The sequence below is a fragment of the Saimiri boliviensis genome, chromosome 1 (assembly GCF_048565385.1).
Source record: "Saimiri boliviensis isolate mSaiBol1 chromosome 1, mSaiBol1.pri, whole genome shotgun sequence".
In the NCBI taxonomy this organism is placed as follows: domain Eukaryota; kingdom Metazoa; phylum Chordata; class Mammalia; order Primates; family Cebidae; genus Saimiri; species Saimiri boliviensis.
Window position 1 is genome coordinate 84,061,135 of NC_133449.1, and position 18,960 is coordinate 84,080,094.

The 18,960-nt window shown below is 37.8% G+C and overlaps 1 protein-coding gene across 3 annotated transcripts in view; it reads right to left on the reverse strand.

Annotated features, from left to right (window-relative positions):
* The window catches only part of ERLEC1 (endoplasmic reticulum lectin 1), a 35,681-nt gene that overhangs the window by 11,313 nt on the left and 5,408 nt on the right, over window positions 1–18,960 (reverse strand). The window contains exons 2-10 of one of the 3 annotated variants that reach the window (XM_039464006.2): window positions 16,631–16,735; window positions 14,912–14,992; window positions 12,754–12,831; window positions 12,394–12,457; window positions 11,091–11,125; window positions 8,133–8,356; window positions 7,911–8,040; window positions 1,257–1,418; window positions 419–478 (exon numbers count right to left, since the gene is read on the reverse strand). In XM_039464006.2, the coding sequence (XP_039319940.1) occupies window positions 419–478; window positions 1,257–1,418; window positions 7,911–8,040; window positions 8,133–8,356; window positions 11,091–11,125; window positions 12,394–12,457; window positions 12,754–12,831; window positions 14,912–14,992; window positions 16,631–16,735 (939 nt within the window). The remainder of the gene's footprint in view (window positions 1–418; window positions 479–1,256; window positions 1,419–7,910; window positions 8,041–8,132; window positions 8,357–11,090; window positions 11,126–12,393; window positions 12,458–12,753; window positions 12,832–14,911; window positions 14,993–16,630; window positions 16,736–18,960) is intronic. The other 2 variants (XM_074400191.1, XM_039464007.2) reach the window with 2 other exon arrangements.

Here is an 18,960-nt window from a genome sequence, read left to right on the forward strand (position 1 = left end):
GGGTGTAGTGGCTCATGCTTGTAATCCTAGCACTTTGGGAGGTCGAGGTGGGCGGATCACGAGGTCAGTTCAAGACCAGCTTGGCTAGCATGGTGAAACCCCACCTCTACTAAAAATACAAAAAAAAAAAAAAAAATTGCTGGCCATGGTGGTACATGCCTGTAATCCCAGCTACTCAGGAGGTTGGGGCAGGAGAATTGCTTGAACTGGGACCCGGGAGGTGGAGGTTGTAGTGAGCTGGGATTGCAGCACTGCACTCCAGCCAGGGCTAGAGAGTGAGACTCCTTCTCCAAAAAAAAAAAAAAAAAAAAATCTCATAATTAAAAGTTACACAATTCACCCTCCTTTTCTCTATAATAGATTTTTTTAAACTTTAAACCATTTAGTGGTAGAATAATATATAAATGCTATTCTATACCTCATGGTATTGATGTACATGTTTGCCATAGCAGAATTCATATTTCCACCAACCAACACCCTAAATAAAAGAAAACATATTAGATCAAGTTAAGCACCAGGAAAAGAGGATGTGGGCCTGTCTTAATACTGGCACATCATAGTAATGGAAATACATGTTATTTTTAAAACCTGTAAAAGCAGTAGTATGGTTGAAATTTAAAAGAAAACATGACTGAGAAATTATAAAAGACAAATACAGAGAATATGCACTGTCTTGGTAAAATTTTAAATGCAATAAAACAAAAATTCCACTAGTAACTATTCCACTAGTAACCGTATTACCCACTGGTGCTAACAGTCAGAGTCAAAATTTTTAACTTTGTTAAGGGAGATGTTGGCTGGGCGTGGGGGCTCACGCCTGTAATCCCAGCACTTTGGGAGGCTGAGGCAGGAGGATTGCTTGAGCCCAGGAGTTTGAGATAAGCCTCGGTAACACAGTGAGACCCTGTCTCTAATTTTTTTTTTAAGGGAGATGCTAATTCAATTTTGAAATGTGATTGCTATGTAACCAAAATGTAGAATTACATGCTCATTCTAGCAATCAGCCAGAATCACATATGATCGCCAGAAAAAAGGTCAAATTTTTACCTTGTGAAATAAACAGAACATAAAGGCTACGGATTAGATTATAGAGACATAGGGGTATGAGACTGCAGAAAGAAAATGTTCTTTGGGGATGACAGGATCGTGCCATTTCTTTATAGAAAAATTACTTTTCAGTGCTGCTGATGCACACTGACCATTCTGGCAGGTAAAAGTTGTAAAATAAATATTTAAACTAAAGATTTATTTCTCACCCCATGAAAGCAGTAGGAACCACTAAGAAACTCTTTTATGAGTTGGTCATCTGTCAGTTTGGATATGTGGGTTGTCCCAACAGTGAGCATTGGCTGAGAGCCAATAGCAATAGGCTTGTGAATCGCTGGAAATCTCTCTTCTTTAGTTGATTGCAAATCTTCCTAAAATGAAACACACACACGTTTAAGGGTTTAAATTTTAAACATTTAATGCCACATTAAATTTTTTTTTCAGTTATGGCTTAAGTTGCTATTTTTAAAGTGCAGAAAATTTGAAAAATTGTCCACTTGTTTTTAATACATTTTAAGATAATGGACTCTGCAACACCTAGCATAGGGAAAGCTCGAGACAAATGCTAGTTCCATCTATCAGTTAGGACCATCCTAAACATTAAGGGATAATTTCCATTTCATACAGTTTGTCTCATTATTCTCTTTTTTTTTTTTCTGAGATAGAGTCTCGCTCTGTCGCCCAGGCTGCAGTACACTGGTGTGGTCTCAGCTCGCTGCAACCTCCGCTTCCCAGGTTCCAGCAATTCTCCTGCCTCAGCCTCCCAAGTATCTAGGATTACAGGGGCCTGCCACCATGCCTGGCATATGTGTTTTTTTTTCAGTAGAGATGGGTTTTCACCATGTTGGCCAGGCTGGTCTCAAACTACCGACCTTAGGTGATCTGCCCACCTTGGCCTCCCAAAGTGCTGGGATTACAGGCATGAGCCACCACACCCAGCCTTCTCTCATTATTCTTAATAAGTACTTTGCTACTTGCTAAGTTCTGTATCCCTACATTTGGTTTGGAACATGTGGTCACTAAGAGTAAAGAAAGAATAACAAGCAGGATAAAGATAGCTCGATTGGAATAAATATGAATATTAGTTACAATTATTAAAATGTAACAGCACCGCCTATAATCCCGGTGGGAGGATGAGGCATGAGAATCTCTTGAACCTGGGAGGTGGAGGTTGCAGTGAGCTGAGATCGCACCACTGCACTCCAGCTTGGGTGACAGAGCGAGACTCTGTCTCAACAAAAAGAAAAAAAAAGTAGTCAGGGTGCAGAGGACAGCAGACTCACAGAGGAAGAGGTGGTTCAAATAGGCTTTGACCAAGAACTGAAATATGAAGACTTCACAAAGAGAATTAATTCTTGAAACATGAATAATAATTTGTGATTTATGTGTTTATCTGTGTGTTCTGTGACTATGTGTGCATATATGCATATAGACTTGAGGAAGAGGTAAAACCAAAGATGTGGGGATATGATACTTAAAACTAAAGAGAGAAGCAGGCACGATATGGTGGAAAACTATATGCTGAGAGATTTGGACATTATTTTACAGGTTTTAGGCAAAGATGTGCTGTGATGATATTTTTAAGTATTACTTTAGCAGTGGCAAGGAAGAAGAAATAGCAGGGACAAATCTAGAGGAAGAGAGGCAAGTTAGGAGTTACAGTAACCCAGGTGAGAGATGAAGAGGATCTAACGTAAGGGAGTGACAGAGTTGGATTTAGAGAAAAGGATAATTATTACTAAAGAGGTTAATAAATTAGGATCTGGTAGTTACATGGGTATTGACAGTGACTGGCATGGAAATGAATCTAGACCAGAATTTAAAAAGTGAGTGCACTGGTTATAGATGAAGGAATAATTTATAAAAATTAGATAGTACATGGGTTCCCAATAAATATTTGGTGGATACTATGTCTCCTTTTCCACTTGCTGTAGTTACTGTTAACCAACTGTGGTTCGTTTGCTTCTATTTCAGCTTGTAGGAATCAGTGGATGGTTACTACAGAAAGCAATGACTTTATCCTTTCTTCCTCCCAATATTAGGAAGAACAAGGACTGTCAAGATGCTGTCTTATTTTTTGAAAAGTCTTTGAACTTTATTGTATACCTTTCTCCACGTTCAGAGCCTACTATGTTTTGGTATTATTTTAGGTGCTGAGTATTAAAAATGAGGCAAATATAGCCATTACTCCAAAGGAGTGAAGGTCTAACAGACTAACAACCTGGGAATACATGAAACCTCTATTAAGGTTATTATAGAAAAACAATAATGCTGCAGAATGAAACCTGCCCCTGAAATAAGAGGAAGAGGTAGCAAGAATTGAAGCATTACCCTTTACTACTAAGTCTTTTGGCCAGAACGTCCTTTTTAATTTTTTAAAGAAAATATTCTAATAAAAATAGGATGGTAGTTTATATAGTAGAGTAGAAAATTCATTAAATGGACTCCTAATAGTCTAGTAATCTCTAAATTAATGTAATAGAATTATAAAAGCAGGGCATCAAACCAAAACTCTGATAGCCAGATTTATATTTTTGTTTATAAAGAAAAAAATTCTTTATCTGTATGGTAAAGGCTGATGCATACTTAAGAGGCAAATCATATACCAAATATACATTTTCCAAAAAAAGTTATATGTAACAGATTTATAAAAAGTGATTCTGAAATAAAGATTATCAGTGTTAAGTAACTACTCATCCTACAGTATCACTTAGGATTTTCATATGGCACATGTGCCCTAAAGATACTAAGTATCAACATCACTGATCATCGGAGACTACAATGAGGTATCATCTCACTCCAGTTAAAATGGCTTAAATCCAAAAGACAGGCAGTAAGAAATGCTGGCAAGGATGTGGAGAAAGGGAACCCTTGTACACTGTTGGGGGGAATGTAAATTAGTACAAACACTACAGTTAACAGTTTGGAGCTTCCTCACAAAACTAAAAATAGAGCTAAAGTAAGATACAGTAATCCTCCTGTGGTATATACCCAAGAGAAAGGAACTCAGTGTATTGAATAGATATCTGCACTTCCATGTTTGTTGCAGCACTGTTCACAATAGCTAACATTTGGAATCAACCTAAGTGTCCATCAGCAGATGAATGGATCAAGAAAATGTGGTGTCGGCCAGGTGTGGCAGTTCACATCTATAATCATAGCACTTCGGGAGGCCAAGGCAGGAGGAATGCTTGAGCTCAGGAGTTCAAAACCAGCCTGGGCAACATAGCAAGACACTTTCTCTATTAAAAAAAATTAATTATAAAAAGGGTACATATAAACAATAGAGTACTATTCAGCCATAAATAAGAATGAGATCCTCAATGAGAACACATGGACACAGGGAGGGGAGCATCATACACTGGGGTCTGTTGGGGGGAAATGGGGGAGGGCCAGCAGGGGGTAGGGAGTTGGGAAGAGATAACGTGGGGAGAAATGCCAGATATAGGTAAAGGGGAGGAAGGCAGCAAATCATGCTGCCATGTGTGTGCCTATGCAACAATCTTGCATGTTCTTCACATGTACCCCAAAACCTAAAATGCAATTAAAAAATATATGTTAAAAAAAAAGAATGAGATCCTGTCATTTGCAACAACATGGATGGAATTAGAGATCATTATGTTTTGTTTTGTTTTGTTTTGTTTTGTTTTTTTGAGACGGAGTTTCGCTCTTGTTACCCAGGCTGGAGTGCAATGGCGCAATCTTGGCTCACCGCAACCTCCGCCTCCTGGGTTCAGGCAATTCTCCTGCCTTAGCCTCCTGAGTAGCTGGGATTACAGGCACGCACCACCATGCCCAGCTAATTTTTTTGTATTTTTAGTAGAGACGGGGTTTCACCATGTTGACCAGGATGGTCTCGATCTCTTGACCTCGTGATCCACCCGCCTCGGCCTCCCAAAGTGCTGGGATTACAGGCTTGAGCCACCGCGCCCGGCCAAGAGATCATTATGTTAAGTGAAATAAGCCAGGCACAGAAAGACAAACATTCTACGTTCTCACTTATTTATGATATCTAAAAATCAAAACAATTGAACCTATGGAGACAGATAGTAAAGGGATGGTTACTAGAGGCTAGGAAGGGTAGTGGGGGGTTGTGGAAGAGGTGGGGATGGTTAATGGCTACAAAAAATTCCTTAGAATGAGTAAGACCTAATATTTGATAGCACAACAGGGTGACTATAGTCAATAGTACTAAACGAGTATAATTGGACTGTTTGTAACACAAAGGTTAAATGCTTGATGGGATGGATACCCTATTCTCCAAGATGAGATTATTATCCATTGCATATCTGTATCAAAGTATCTCATGTATCCAGCCAGGTGCAGTGGCTCATGCCTGTAATCCCAACACTTTGGAAGGCCGAGGTGAGCAGATCACTTGAAGCCATGAGCTCGAGACCAGTCTGGGCAACATGGCAAAACCCCATCTCTAGTAAAAATAAAAAGAATTAGCTGGGCATGGTGGGATGTACCTGTAGTCCCCAGAGTGAGAGTATCAAAAAAAAAAACTATATGTAAAATTTCTCATATACTCCATAAATATATACACCTGCTATGTACCCACAAAAATGAGAAATTAAAAACAGATGATAAGTATTTTAATTTTTTTTTATTGAGATGGAGTCTCACTTTGTCGCCAGGTTGGAGGGCAGTGGTGCGATCTTAGCTCGCTGCAACCTCCCCTGCCCAGGTTCAAGCCTCTTATGTAGCTGGGACTGCAGGCATGCACCACCATGTTTGGTTAAGTTTTTTGTATTTTTAGTAGAGATGGGATTTCACCATGTTGGCCAGCCTGGTCTTGAACTCCTGACCTCAGGTGATCTGGCCACCTTAGCCTCCCAAAGTGCTAGGATTACAGGTGTAGCCACTGTGCCTGGTCTATGCTAAATATTTTTAAAGCATTATCAACTGTAGCTTTAAAAAAATTCTATTTTTCTCAACTGGCAGTTAAACACATTAATTAATTAATTAATTAATTTTGAGATAGGATCTCACTTTTTACCCAGGTTGAGGGCAACTTGAGTTCCTGGGCTCAAGTGATCCTTCCACTTCAGCTTGCTGAGTAACTGGGAGTACAGGTGTACGCTATCATGACTGGCTAATTTTTTATGTTTTTGTAGAGACAGGGTTTTAGTTGCCTAGTCTGGTCTTGAACTCCTGGCTTCAAGCAATCCTCCTGCCTCGGCCTCCTAAAGTATTGGGATTATAAGCACGATCCACCACGCCCAGACAAAACACATTTGTTAAAGAGAAGTAAACTGGCATTTTTTTCTTGAAGAGTAACGAAAGCTGGGATTTATAAAGCATTTTGATTCAGCTAACCTTTAAGTATTTGCCAGTATTTAGATCCCTATCAAAAGAAAGACCAGAAGAGGATTCTACCCCAAATCTTTTAAGATAGCATTTCAAATTCAAATGTGGAATTAGTTACCTTTTTGTCCTATCAGAATGACAGTGCTAGTCACAGCATTCACAGAGTCCAGTAATGCTTTTGCAAAAGTACTCAAGAGGAAGGGAAGAAATAAGCGTTGCAGCCAAGTATTAGTTTCTTCTGCCCTCTGGTTTAATGTAACACCCATAGCTAAAACAACCAGTTTTAGCCATGTAAGTGTATGATTGAGGACTGAAAAAAATGTAAGACCACAGAAGAGGAAGCAGTTATCTCTTCCTGGGTTAATCCACTGGAAATTTTGGCTCATTTCCAAAGGAAGTAACATTGGAATCCCATCTTTAAGCATAAGTAGAAGTTCATCAGCAGAAGGGGTGGGAGGGTACAAGGCAAGAGAAGAAGAAAACAGTATACTGAAAGTCATGGAGGGCCAGGTGTGGGGGTGCACACTTGTAATCCCAGCACTTTGGGAGGCCGAGGCACAACTGCTTGAACCTGGGAGGCAGAGATTGCAGTAAGCCAAGATCATGTCATTGTATTCCAGCCTGGGTGACAGAGTGAGACTCCTTGGTACTTTTAAGAAACTCAAGTTTTTCAGAACAGCTGGAATAAATGGAATGGTGATGAAAGAAGAGGCTGAAGTCAGACCACAAAGGTGTTTGTATACCATGAGCAATGATTCTATCCTGAGATGTAGATTGTATTAACTACCAAGAGATTAAACACATAATCAAAGGTTGACTTCAGAAAGAGCATTTTTTGAGCTGCGTGGGAAGAATCAGAAAGGGGATGTGTGAAGAGACCAGTTTCCAGTTCTAGGAAATAATGAAATCCTGAACTAATGACAGGATGGATTTAAAAAGCCTTTAGAAGATAACATGAATGACTTTCAGTGAATGATTAGGATTAGAGATAAATGAAGAGATACAGGTAAGAAAAATGACTTAGGTTTCTAATTGGTCAATTGGGTAGGGCATAGGAGAAGGCAAGAAAAGGGTTAGCATGAAAGAGAAAAAAAATGGTGTGAGATTATTAAAAATGTATATGGTTATGCCCAATAGGCAGATGAAAATGTAAGACAGTATATTAAAATGGGGAGGCAAAGTAGAGAAGTGGTTAAAAGGGTAGGAATGAGCTGAAGAATAAATAATCTATTAGGAAACAGAGATGGGGTTTTAGTCTGTTTTTTTGAGAGGGTTAGCTGGGACAAATACCTAAAAATTAAAGCATAATGAGTAGGATGTCAAACTTTAAAATATTATAAAATTACGAGTATAAGAGAATAATAAAATAGTTTGAGAAGTACTAGAATAAGGAAAAGGATTAAAATCCACGAAAAGAAATGGAATTCAAAATGTTGAGCCAGTAAAATAAATTACTACCATTATACTACACAAATCATTAAAATACTGACATATGCTCTGAAGTTTTAAAAATGAAGCACTGAGAAATTATCATTAGTCAATTCTCATACCTCTTTACTTCTCCTAAAAGGCACTCTTAGTATTTCTTCCTGCTGCTCCAACTGCCTCAGAGTGAGGGGCTTAAATGGTGATCCTGGCAGTGATTGACAAAATATGTCATTCACAGGAGATGCTCTGAACCTATTCAGTAAGAACAAAGCATTAAACCTATGCACAGAACACTTTAAAGCATGCGTGCATTTTACGTTTAAAATATTAAATGCATATCCTACCTATATCTAGGATGACTGCACAAGAGTGGTGTCAAAATGACAACTTCATATTCACAAGTTGTAACTTCAGCTACTGAAAGAATTTCATGCTTAGATTCAGGATGACATATGTACATCACAGTACTTGATCTGGGCCGGTTCTGTTTCAAACTACAAGGTGTACCATTTCCCATTCCCACAGGATAGTATGGTGTCATCTGACCTTCAATATTTTTAGTGGGAATCTTAAAAAAAAGAGTATAAGACAGACTTTTCATTAGACATGGAGATGGGACTGAGGATGGGAGAGGAACTTATTATTCATAAAGGAAGAAAACTACATTTTACTTATTAACTGAAAGGTAACATTTCTATATCGTTAGTTCTCCCTCTAATATTATTTTGATTCATAAGTTTTTATTTGAGCAAATATGTAATTTCAGAGCTAGTTTAATACAGCAAAAACATTACTATTTGGTGACAAAATTAACATGGTAAATAAACGTACTTTTATATAAAGGACTACAAAACAATGATTAATATTAATTATTTTCACACTTCTAAAGAAAATGATTAAGATATCCCACAATAGGCTGTAAAAAAAAAAAAAGAAAGAGACTAAGATAAAATATAAAAACTTACTATACTGGGCTGCTTAGCGCTTTCTTCTCTAAACTTTCAGTGAATGGTTATGATTCTACAGGTCTGAAGGCTGATTTGCCAAATAATAGGGCTGTATAGTGAAACATTATATTCTAAAACAGAAGTCTAAATACAGTACTGACGGGTTCATCAATCTGCTTGCTTTTCTTCCCTATTTTTTTTTTTTTTTTTGAGACGGAGTTTCGCTCTTGTTACCCAGCCTGGAGTGCAATGGCACGATCTCGGCTCACCGCAACCTCCGCCTCCTGGGTTCAGGCAATTCTCCTGCCTCAGCCTCCTGAGTAGCTGGGATTACAGGCATGCACCACCACGCCCAGCTAACTTTTTGTATTTTTAGTAGAGACGGGGTTTCACCATGTTGACCAGGATGGTCTCGATCTCTCGACCTTGTGATCCACCCACCTCGGCCTCCCAAAGTGCTGGGATTACAGGCTTGAGCCACCGCGCCCGGCCTCTTCCCTATTTTTAATGTTAACAGCACATACTATCCAGCATGTAAACTCCTATATAAGTCTCTTCAAGGCTAGCAAAAGACAAATTTAAAAATTTTCATGGAATATAGGAATAAAGGATAGAATCTGAGAAGACAAGGATCACTAAGAAGTTAGCTTCCATACTTTTCTCTACATAAACACAAGAAAAATCTACTGTAAGAACTTTAAAAAGGTATTGTTAATAATATCTCCAAGCAAGCTCTTTGAAGGCAGGGATCTCATCTTATATCACTTTAGTACCCTGTCAGCTCTGTCTCCAAAACCAGCAATAAATAAATGTTTTCAGGAAAAAATATTTTGAGATTTCTTTTTATGTATGTGATTTTTATGCTAGTGTCTGAAATTATAAAATCCTGGGTTCAAATTCAAGCTTTAAATTTACTAGATTTATGACTCTGACTAAATTTCAGTTTTTGTCATTTGGAAAAGCAGAATAATAATATACGGGCATGTGCTGCACAGTGACATTTTGGTCAACAATGGACCTCATATATGACAGTGGCCCCACAAGTTTGTAATGGAGCATTTACAGAAATCTGATATATGGCATCTGATACTGGCATTGTAGTAGCAGAAATGACTGATACTCAGTAATGGTACCAAGACACTTGGTTTTCCATAGGAAAAAAACACAATAAAAATATACATACCATGTATGTCTGTGTAAGTATACTCTACTATGCTCGCACAATGATAAAATCACCTAACCAAATATTTCTCAGAATGCATCTCCATCGCTAAGTGACTCATGACTGTGTATTCAAAGGTTTTGGGAGAATTAAACATTAGCTTTTGTTACATGTTCAGCAGTGTCTGGCTTATAAACTGGGGCTCAAAAAATAGTTTTCTTCCCTTACCCTTTTCTTCCTCTTCCTTTATCATTTCACACTTTGAATTCCATCTTGCTATCCTCCAGAGTCACAGTAGATAACTATTTTAATCTCAAAGGCAGTCTGTAAAATTAAAATCTTTTAAAATAGCAATGCTATGTGTGCCTATGCTTAGCTTACCAAGTCTCCCCAAAGCTACCTTTTTAAGTCATAGGCATCACTTTTAAGTAATTTTCAAGGCCTTTGTCATTTTACTTTACTTCTAAAAAAAATATCATTATGATATTAAGCCGTTTAATAGAGATATCTTCTATCAATAAGTTATTTAAACTCTATGAACATTTTTGGGATTTAAAAATTGTGATTAGGTTTCCTGAGGAATTATTCTTTTTAAACAATCCTATGTTACAGACATCATTTATCCATTCTTTCAATTAACATTTATGAAGTGCCTACAATATATCTGGCACTCTGCTTTGCACTGTGGGATAAAGAAATAAAAGATATTCCCTGCTTTTAAGATGCTTGCATTCTGGCAGATTGTTATTTATATTATAGTTTACCTGTTTTGCCCACAGGAGATGGGGACCAAACAAGAGAAAAAAATCGCAAAAACTCTTATTATAATAGTTTCCAGTGTTATACACAGGGAACTACTGCTAAGCATAGAAGTGATATACTACTACTACAGAATCTTTCCTAGACACATCAGTGATAGATTTATTTTCGTATAATCTTTTAAAAATTTTTTTAAAATTTTCATAAAATCTTAAGAGTAAATAGGCCACAGTGTCTATTTACTCTTAAGATTATACAAAAATAATTTTCTCAGAAAAACAAATGCACTGTAAAGGTTCTTTAACACAATCCTTTCAGGTATTTGATAGATGAAGAATAAGAACATAAAGCTATATCCTGTCAGTTAGGTTATATAAATTCATACCTCACTAACAATAAATGTTAAGAGTTAAAAATCAACATCTGTCACTTGCCTCATTTGATTTTTCCTTTTCTTCTGCTTCTCGTTCTGTGGAATATGAATAATAAGGTTAAGTGTAAAGAATGAGCAGTGACATATGTGATACAAATGACTTAAGTTTTCAACCACCTTTGTAACTTTAAACCTCTTTCTAAAGAAGATTCAAAACACATACGATTTTTATCTTACTACTTTAAAGCTAGTTTCCTTGAAATGGTTTTGTATGAAAGGATAGTCGTATTTAATCTTTACCTAGGAAATACTCTAGTTCAGGCAGAAAACTGGCCACAAGAATTTTCTTTTGAGGTATTTTTGATCTCAGTGAAAAATTTAATACTAAATTAGCTGACAAATTTGAAAACAAATAAAAGTATTTCACAATTTGAGAGAGATAAATATTTCCACATATAATAACTTTGCTTAAACCAAGCAGAAGACTAACACTATATGACACTAACATGCACCTGGCATTGTTTTCACTATTTTTTGCTTTAATAAATATGTTTTTTTCCTTCTTTATTAGTAAAGTTTTTAGGCTGTACATGGCGGCTCATGCTCATGTATACAATCCCAGTCCTTGGGAGACTGGGGTGGTGGATCCCCTCAGCCAGGAGTTTGAGACCAGCCTGGGCAACATGGTGAGATTCCATCTGTACAACAAACATGGAAAGTAGTGGGCATGGTGGCATGTGCATGTGGTCCCAGCTACTTGGAAGGCTGAGGCAGGAGGATCACTTGAGCCCAGGAGGTTGAGGCTGCAATGAGCTGTGTTCGTGCCACTGCACTCCATCCAGCCTGGGTGACAGAGAGACTTTGTCTCAAAAAAAAGAGAAAACCAAGTTTTCTAAGGTTCAGTTTAGAAACCTATTTCAGTATTTTATAATTCACACAGTATCCAAAAAAAAATCTCTTAAATTACAACTTGAACATATATTTTATTTTTTTATTTTTTGTTTTGTTTTGTTTTTGTTTTTTGAGGCGGAGTTTCGCTCTTGTTACCCAGGCTGGAGTGCAATGGCACAATCTCGGCTCGCTGCAACCTCCACCTCCTGGATTCAGGCAATTCTCCTGCCTCAGCCTCCTCAGTAGCTGGGATTACAGGCACGCGCCACCATATCCAGCTAATTTTTTTATTTTTACTAGAGACGGGGTTTCACCATATTGACCAGGATGGTCTCGATCTCTTGACCTCGTGATCCACCCACCTCGGCCTCCCAAAGGGCTGGGATTACAGGCGTGAGCCACCGCGCCCGACCCGAACATATATTTTAAACCAAATTCCCAAGTAACTGTCAAATCACTGGGTGGACACTAACCTTTTTCAAATAGAAGGTTCTTGGCCAACATATTCCCAAGGTAGTATTCATGAATATTTATTTTCTAATTGAAAAGTAAAATAAAAATACAGTAAGTATTTTGCAAAGACATTTTAAAGGATACAACTTCAAAACTTTTTCCAAAAACTATTTATTTATTTATTTTTAAGACAGGGTTTCACCATGTTGGTCAGGCTGGTCTTGAACTCCCAACCTCAAGTGATCCACCCGCCTTGGCCTCCAAAGTGCTTGGATTACAGGCGTGAGCCACCGCGCCCGGCCAACTTTAAAACTATTAATCTCATTATTGAATTTCTCATCTTACAATGTTTCATAATAATATTTTGAAGAAAAACACACCTGACCAGTTTCTTTCTCTTCGTGGTACTGCCGAATGTGTTTTCCGTGACATACTTCGTAAGTCCAATAAGACTCAATCTAAGAAAGATAGATATATTTCAAACACAAAAGCCACATAACTCAGCTGAATTACTTTTTGATATATGAAGTAGCTGAGAGGTCCCCGAAGATTTCGGAGTGAGCTTTCATTAAATGACACTTAAAATTATGCCTCAGAAAAACGTGAAATTTTTGAAGTCTATTCATTATTTTTACTAATTAGCTATATGTGAGAATTCTGTGAAAGAAATAGGCCTAGAACACACCTGAGGTCTGTAATAATTACCTGACTTAGGGACAATTTTCTGTGTAGCTTAAAAAATAACAATTAGCATTTTAAATTAAAATTCTATTACATACTTTCAGTCAGGTGCAGTGGCTCATGCCTGTAATCCCAGCACTTTGGGAGGCCAAGGTAGGCAGATCACTTGAGGCCAGGAGTTTGAGCCCCACCTGGCCAACATGGCAAAACCCTCTCTCTACTAAAAAATACAAAAAATTAGCGGGGTGTGGTGGCATGTGCATGTAATCCCAGCTACTTGTCAGGCTGAGGCAGGAAAATCACTTGAATCTGGGAGGCAGAGGTTGCAGTGAGCTGAGATCACGCTACTGCACTCCAACATGGGTGACAGAGCGAGACTGTGTCTCAAAAAACAAAAGAAGAAAACTTTATTTTGACCTAAAAAACATTCAAAACAGCTTGGTGGCCACGTGCGGTGGCTCACGCCTGTAATCCCAGCACTTCGGGAAGCAGAGGTGGGAGGATCACCTGGGGTCAGGAGTTCGAGATCAGCCTGGACAACATGGTGAAACCTCGTCTTAAAACAAAAACAAAAACAAAAATGAAACAGCTTGGTAAGTGATATAATTTATTATTTATTAATGGTATTATTTGGTATCTGCTGCAGACACTAGACAGGAATTTAAATAAGTAAGATATTATTATGAAATAACTAGCTGGGCACAGTGGCTCATGCCTGTAATTCTAGCACTTTGAGAGGCTGAGGTAGGTGGATGGCTTGAGCTCAGGAGTTTGAGACTAGTCTGGGCAACATGGTGAAAAATCTTGTCTCTAAAAAAAATACAAAAATTAGCTGGGCATGGTGGTGCTAACCTACTGGGGAGTCTGAGGTAGGAGAATAGCTTGAGCCTGGGAGGCTGGGGCCACAGTGAGTCGTGATCATGCCACCATACTCCAGCCTGGGTGACAGAACTTTTCTCAAAAATAAAAAAGGGCCTGGCGTAGTGGCTCACGCCTGTAATCCAAGCACTTTGGAGGCCAAGGCGGGCGGATCACCTGAGGTCAGGAGTTCAAGACCAGCCTGGCCAACATGGTGAAACTCTGTCTTTAAAAAAAAAAAATAAATAAAAAAGAAAAAAGAAAAATAAAAAAGAAAGAACTCAGATTTATACCTAACTTAAAATCTAATACATTAGGAACAAAGAACCAAATACTGTATGTTCTCATTTATAAGTGGGAGCTAAAAAATGAGAACGCATGGACACAAAGAAGGGAATAACAGACACAAGGGCTTTTTGAGGATGGAGAATGGGAGGAGGGAGAGGATTAAAAAAAAAAAAAAACTATTGGGTTCCATAGTCATTACCTAGGTAACTAAATAATCTGTACAGCAAAACCCTGTGACATGCAGTTTGCCTATATAACAATTCTGCACATGTAACCCTAAACCTAAATTAATAGTTTAAAAAAAAAAAACCTGGCTGGGCGCGGTGGCTCATGCCTGTAATCCCAGCACTTTGGGAGGCTGAGGCAGGTGGATCACAAGGTCAAGAGATTGAGACCATCCTGGTCAACATGGTGAAACGCCGTCTCTACTAAAAATACAAAAAATTAGCTGGACATGGTGGCGCGTGCCTGTAATCCCAGCTACTCAGGAGTCTGAGGCAGGAGAATTGCCTGAACCCAGGAGGCGGAGGTTGCGGTGAGCCGAGATCACGCCATTGCCCTCCAGCCTGGGTAACAAGAGCGGAACTCCGTCTCAAAAAAAAAAAAAAAGCCTGATACAACATAAAAAAGAAGAAACGCATGAATATCTTCAAAGGTCTTTGGCTGTTGGTAATCTGTTGTCTAGTCATTTAGTAAACATTAAATACATACTCTGTAGGAACAACTGCTTTGTTTAAATAGTGGTTCCAAAAGCTCTCTTGGATTAGGGCCTTTATAATCCTTTTCTTCTTCCTAAGAAAGAATTAGAGTTTAATATTTACAATTTTTCTAGAACTTCACTCAACTTTGCTGTTTGGTTATTAAGTCATTACTCAAATCACAAATGCTTAGAAAAGAAAGAGAAAAAAAGTCAAAATGTTGAACAAGAGCCTATGGTATGCCACTGCTTTCAAATGTACTGAAGTATAAAATACTGGAGCCACAGAATAATCTTCCATAGACTTCATTCTTTCTTCTCTTAAAAAATGGTTTGTTAAAATGTATTTTTATTTTTCACACGGCAAGAATGGAGGGAAAAAACGGTTTTTAAGTAGCAGTCTCCTAACAATTCTTATAAACCTATTTCATAATTTTTAAATGCTTATACCTAAACAAATTCTTAGCTATGAAAGCCTTAGAATGGTTGAATCTTATAGGATATGTTGGAAAGTTTTAATATACTTTTCAGTTTTTCTATTTTTTTCCATTTCAGATTTGAAAGCTGTGTGTGTGTGTGTGTGTGTGTGTGTGTGTGTGTGTGTGTCTCAAGGAGTCTTAAAATAGTGGTCTTAGATTTCAAATCTGAACAAAACCCAAGAAAGCACTAAGTTTAGTATTTCTGTTTTACAGATCATGAAAATATTATTGAATTGGCTAAATAAATTTATTGAGTGGAGGAAGTGAGTTTCAAATTTGTTCAAGGTTTCACAGCTAGCCCTAGCCTATACCTCAGCCTCCTGGCTCCTAGGCTGGTGTCCTTCCCATTTCACCATGCTGCCTCTCCTGCTTCATCTTGAAAGAAGTCACTGCCTTGAAGGATGGATAAGAGGCAGTTAGGGCATTTTAGGAGAAAGAAAAGGGCATGAGGCCAGGCGCGGTGGCTCAAGCCTGTAATCCCAGCACTTTGGGAGGCCGAGGCAGATGGATCACGAGGTCGAGAGATCGAGACCATCCTGGTCAACATGGTGAAACCCCATCTCTACTAAAAATACAAAAAATTAGCTGGGCATGGTGGCTCGTGCCTGTAATCCCAGCTACTCAGGAGGCTGAGGCAGGAGAATTGCCTGAACCCAGGAGGTGGAGGTTGCGGTGAGCCAAGATCGCGCCATTGCACTCCAGCCTGGGTAACAAGAGCGAAACTTCGTCTCAAAAAAAAAAAAGAAAAGGGCATGAGCTAAGGTAGTGAGAAAGCATGAGGTACCTACAAACTTATTTACAAATAATTCTTTATTTAAAAAGTCATATGTACATTTAAAAATTACACGTTGCTTTAAAACCCCAATTTCTATAAAAAGAGCAAGTATGGAGTTAGATTTTTATTTAAAACATTAATAATTATTTGCTAATTTTTCTGATAAACTGCAAAATCAAAGAATTCAAGAATATTAAAAGTGATTAATATTTTTTATTTTTTTTAAAAGACAGGGTTTCACCACGTTGGCCAGGCTGGTCTTGAACTCCTGACCTCAGGTGATCCGCCTGCCTCAGCCTCCCAAAGTGCTGAGATTACAGGCGTGAGCCACCACGCCCGGCAAAAGTGATTAGTATTTTTACGCCAAAACAGGGTTATTGACAAATGTGTAATTCAATTTTACTTCAAAGTATGTAGTTGCAATGTTTTAAATAAATATTTTTGGTGACAGGATTATCCATATATTTATAAAAACTTACCTCATCCCCACTTGTCACAAGGGGAAGTATGCATTTATATTTTTCTTTATCTGCAGTTGTCATGATGACATAATTATCTTCTTTATACAAAACTCCAGTAGTGGGCTGCAAATAGAACAAAAAATATACATTATCTTCTTCTGTGAAATTGTATCACACTGAATAACTTTAGTTCTAGCTGGAACAAAGATTCTTTAAACTAATTTAACATTTCATCATAAGATTTTTTTTTTAAAGGGAGGGAAAATATTCTCATACACTGACAAGAATTTTAGATTCAGTGGGTATATGTGCAGGTTTGTTACATGGATATATTATATGATGATGAAGTCTGGGCTTCTAATATTCCTGTCACCCAAGTATTGAACATGATACCCTAGTATCTGATAGGTAGTTTGCCAGCCCTCCCTCTTTCCCCTCTTTTGGAATCTCCAGTGTTAAGAGTTCTCATCTTTGTGTAGGTATTCAATGCCTAGCTTTCACTCATAAATGAAAACATGCAGTATTTGGTTTTCAGTTTCTGTCTTAATTCACTTAGGATAATGACCTCCAGGCTGCCCTGATGTTGTTGCAAAGGGCGTGCTTTCATTCTTTTTTGTGGCTTCATCTATACATTTATTAATTACAAGATGAAGACAATAAGCTTTATCCTGGTGTCATAATAGGAAAAAAATGAAGAAAATAATGTTTGGAGTATAAAGAAAAAAGGAGGAATGCAATAGGCTGAAGTTAAAATAGTGATTATACTCAGTAGGGTGAGATGGGAGGATCGCTTTAGCACAGGAGTTCAAGATCAGCCTCAGCAATATAGCAAGACCCTGTTACAAAAAAAAAGAAAAAAGAAAAAAAAGGTACTAAAAGGTGGCAATGAATGTTAATAGATACACCATCACTGAACACTTATTACTGCTATTAGCAATTACCCTCTACATATAACAATCCACAGCACCTTACAAATGTACAGTACTCTCAGTTCTGTTGCATGGGGCATGAAAGTAATATAATGCAGTATTTTTCATACTGGGAGAATGTATGAATTTATCCACAAATAAATTCCTTTTAAAAGCAAAATTACTACAGATCCTCTGTGCTGACTTAACTTTTTTTTTTAGTATATATCAGGGGTCAGCAAACTTTTGTAAAGGGCCAGAGAGTAAATATTTTAGGCTTTGTGAGGCATATGGTCTGTTGCACTTCTGCCACTCTAGCAATAAAAGTACAAAGACAACATGTAAATAAATAGGTACTATGACGTTTTAATAAAACTTTATTTATAAAAATACATGGTGGGACAGTACAATGGTTGTAGTTTGCCAACTTCTGGCATACATTGGCAAAATTATCCTTAAAGTGTTTTACATTATGAAACCAAACAAATTCACATTGGTTACATGAGTCAACAGAATTTGAATAAACACTTCAACTAATACAGCTGATATTATTTTAGTAAAACCAAATCTCTGCTTCCTGATAGCAGGAAATGTGATACTCATTTTATTAAGGCAGGTATTTCTGTGTTTTATGATATGTTGTTCTATGATAATTCAATTCTCTCTTCATTTTCCTCTTATGGTACTGTGCAACTATGGTACTATTTGGCTATTTCTGGCAAGAAAAGAACCTCTTCTTATTAAGGACCTTTGTTCTATTCTCAATTTAACAATAACTTTTTTTTTTTTTTTTTTTTTTTTTTTTGAGACAGGGTCTCTCACTAACCCAGGCTGAGTGCAGTGGCAGGATCACAACTCACTGCAGCCTGAACTCCTGGACTCCGGTGATCATTCCACCTCAGCCTCCCTAGTAGCTGGAACTACACGTATGTGCCACTATGGCCCGGTAATTTTTCTGTAGATATGGGGTTTTGTCCTATTGCCCAGGTGAGTCTCAAACTCCTAGGGTCAGGCCATCTGCCAGCCTCTGTCTCCCAAAGTGTTGGGATTACAGGCTTGAGCCACTCCCCTGCCTAACAACTCTTTAATATAATAAAACCAGTACTACTAGGCACCAAAGTAATCCTAAACACAAATGCAAATTACAGTATTTATTCCAAGACACTAAAACAAAGCAGTAAGTACTAGCTATATTAGCTTCAGGACAGTACTGTTTTAAGTGCTTTGCATTCATTAACTCATTAATCCTCAAAACAAGTATTATATTCATTTTTACAGAAATGGACACTAAGGCCCAGGGCTTAAACAATTTGTTCAAGATTAAAACACCTAGAAGTAGCAGAGCCCAGAGAATTCAAACAGATTGGCTGCATATTCTGTGTGCTCTTAACTATTTTAACATCTTTGAATAAACTTTTACAAACTTTTTCTAGGTTACTA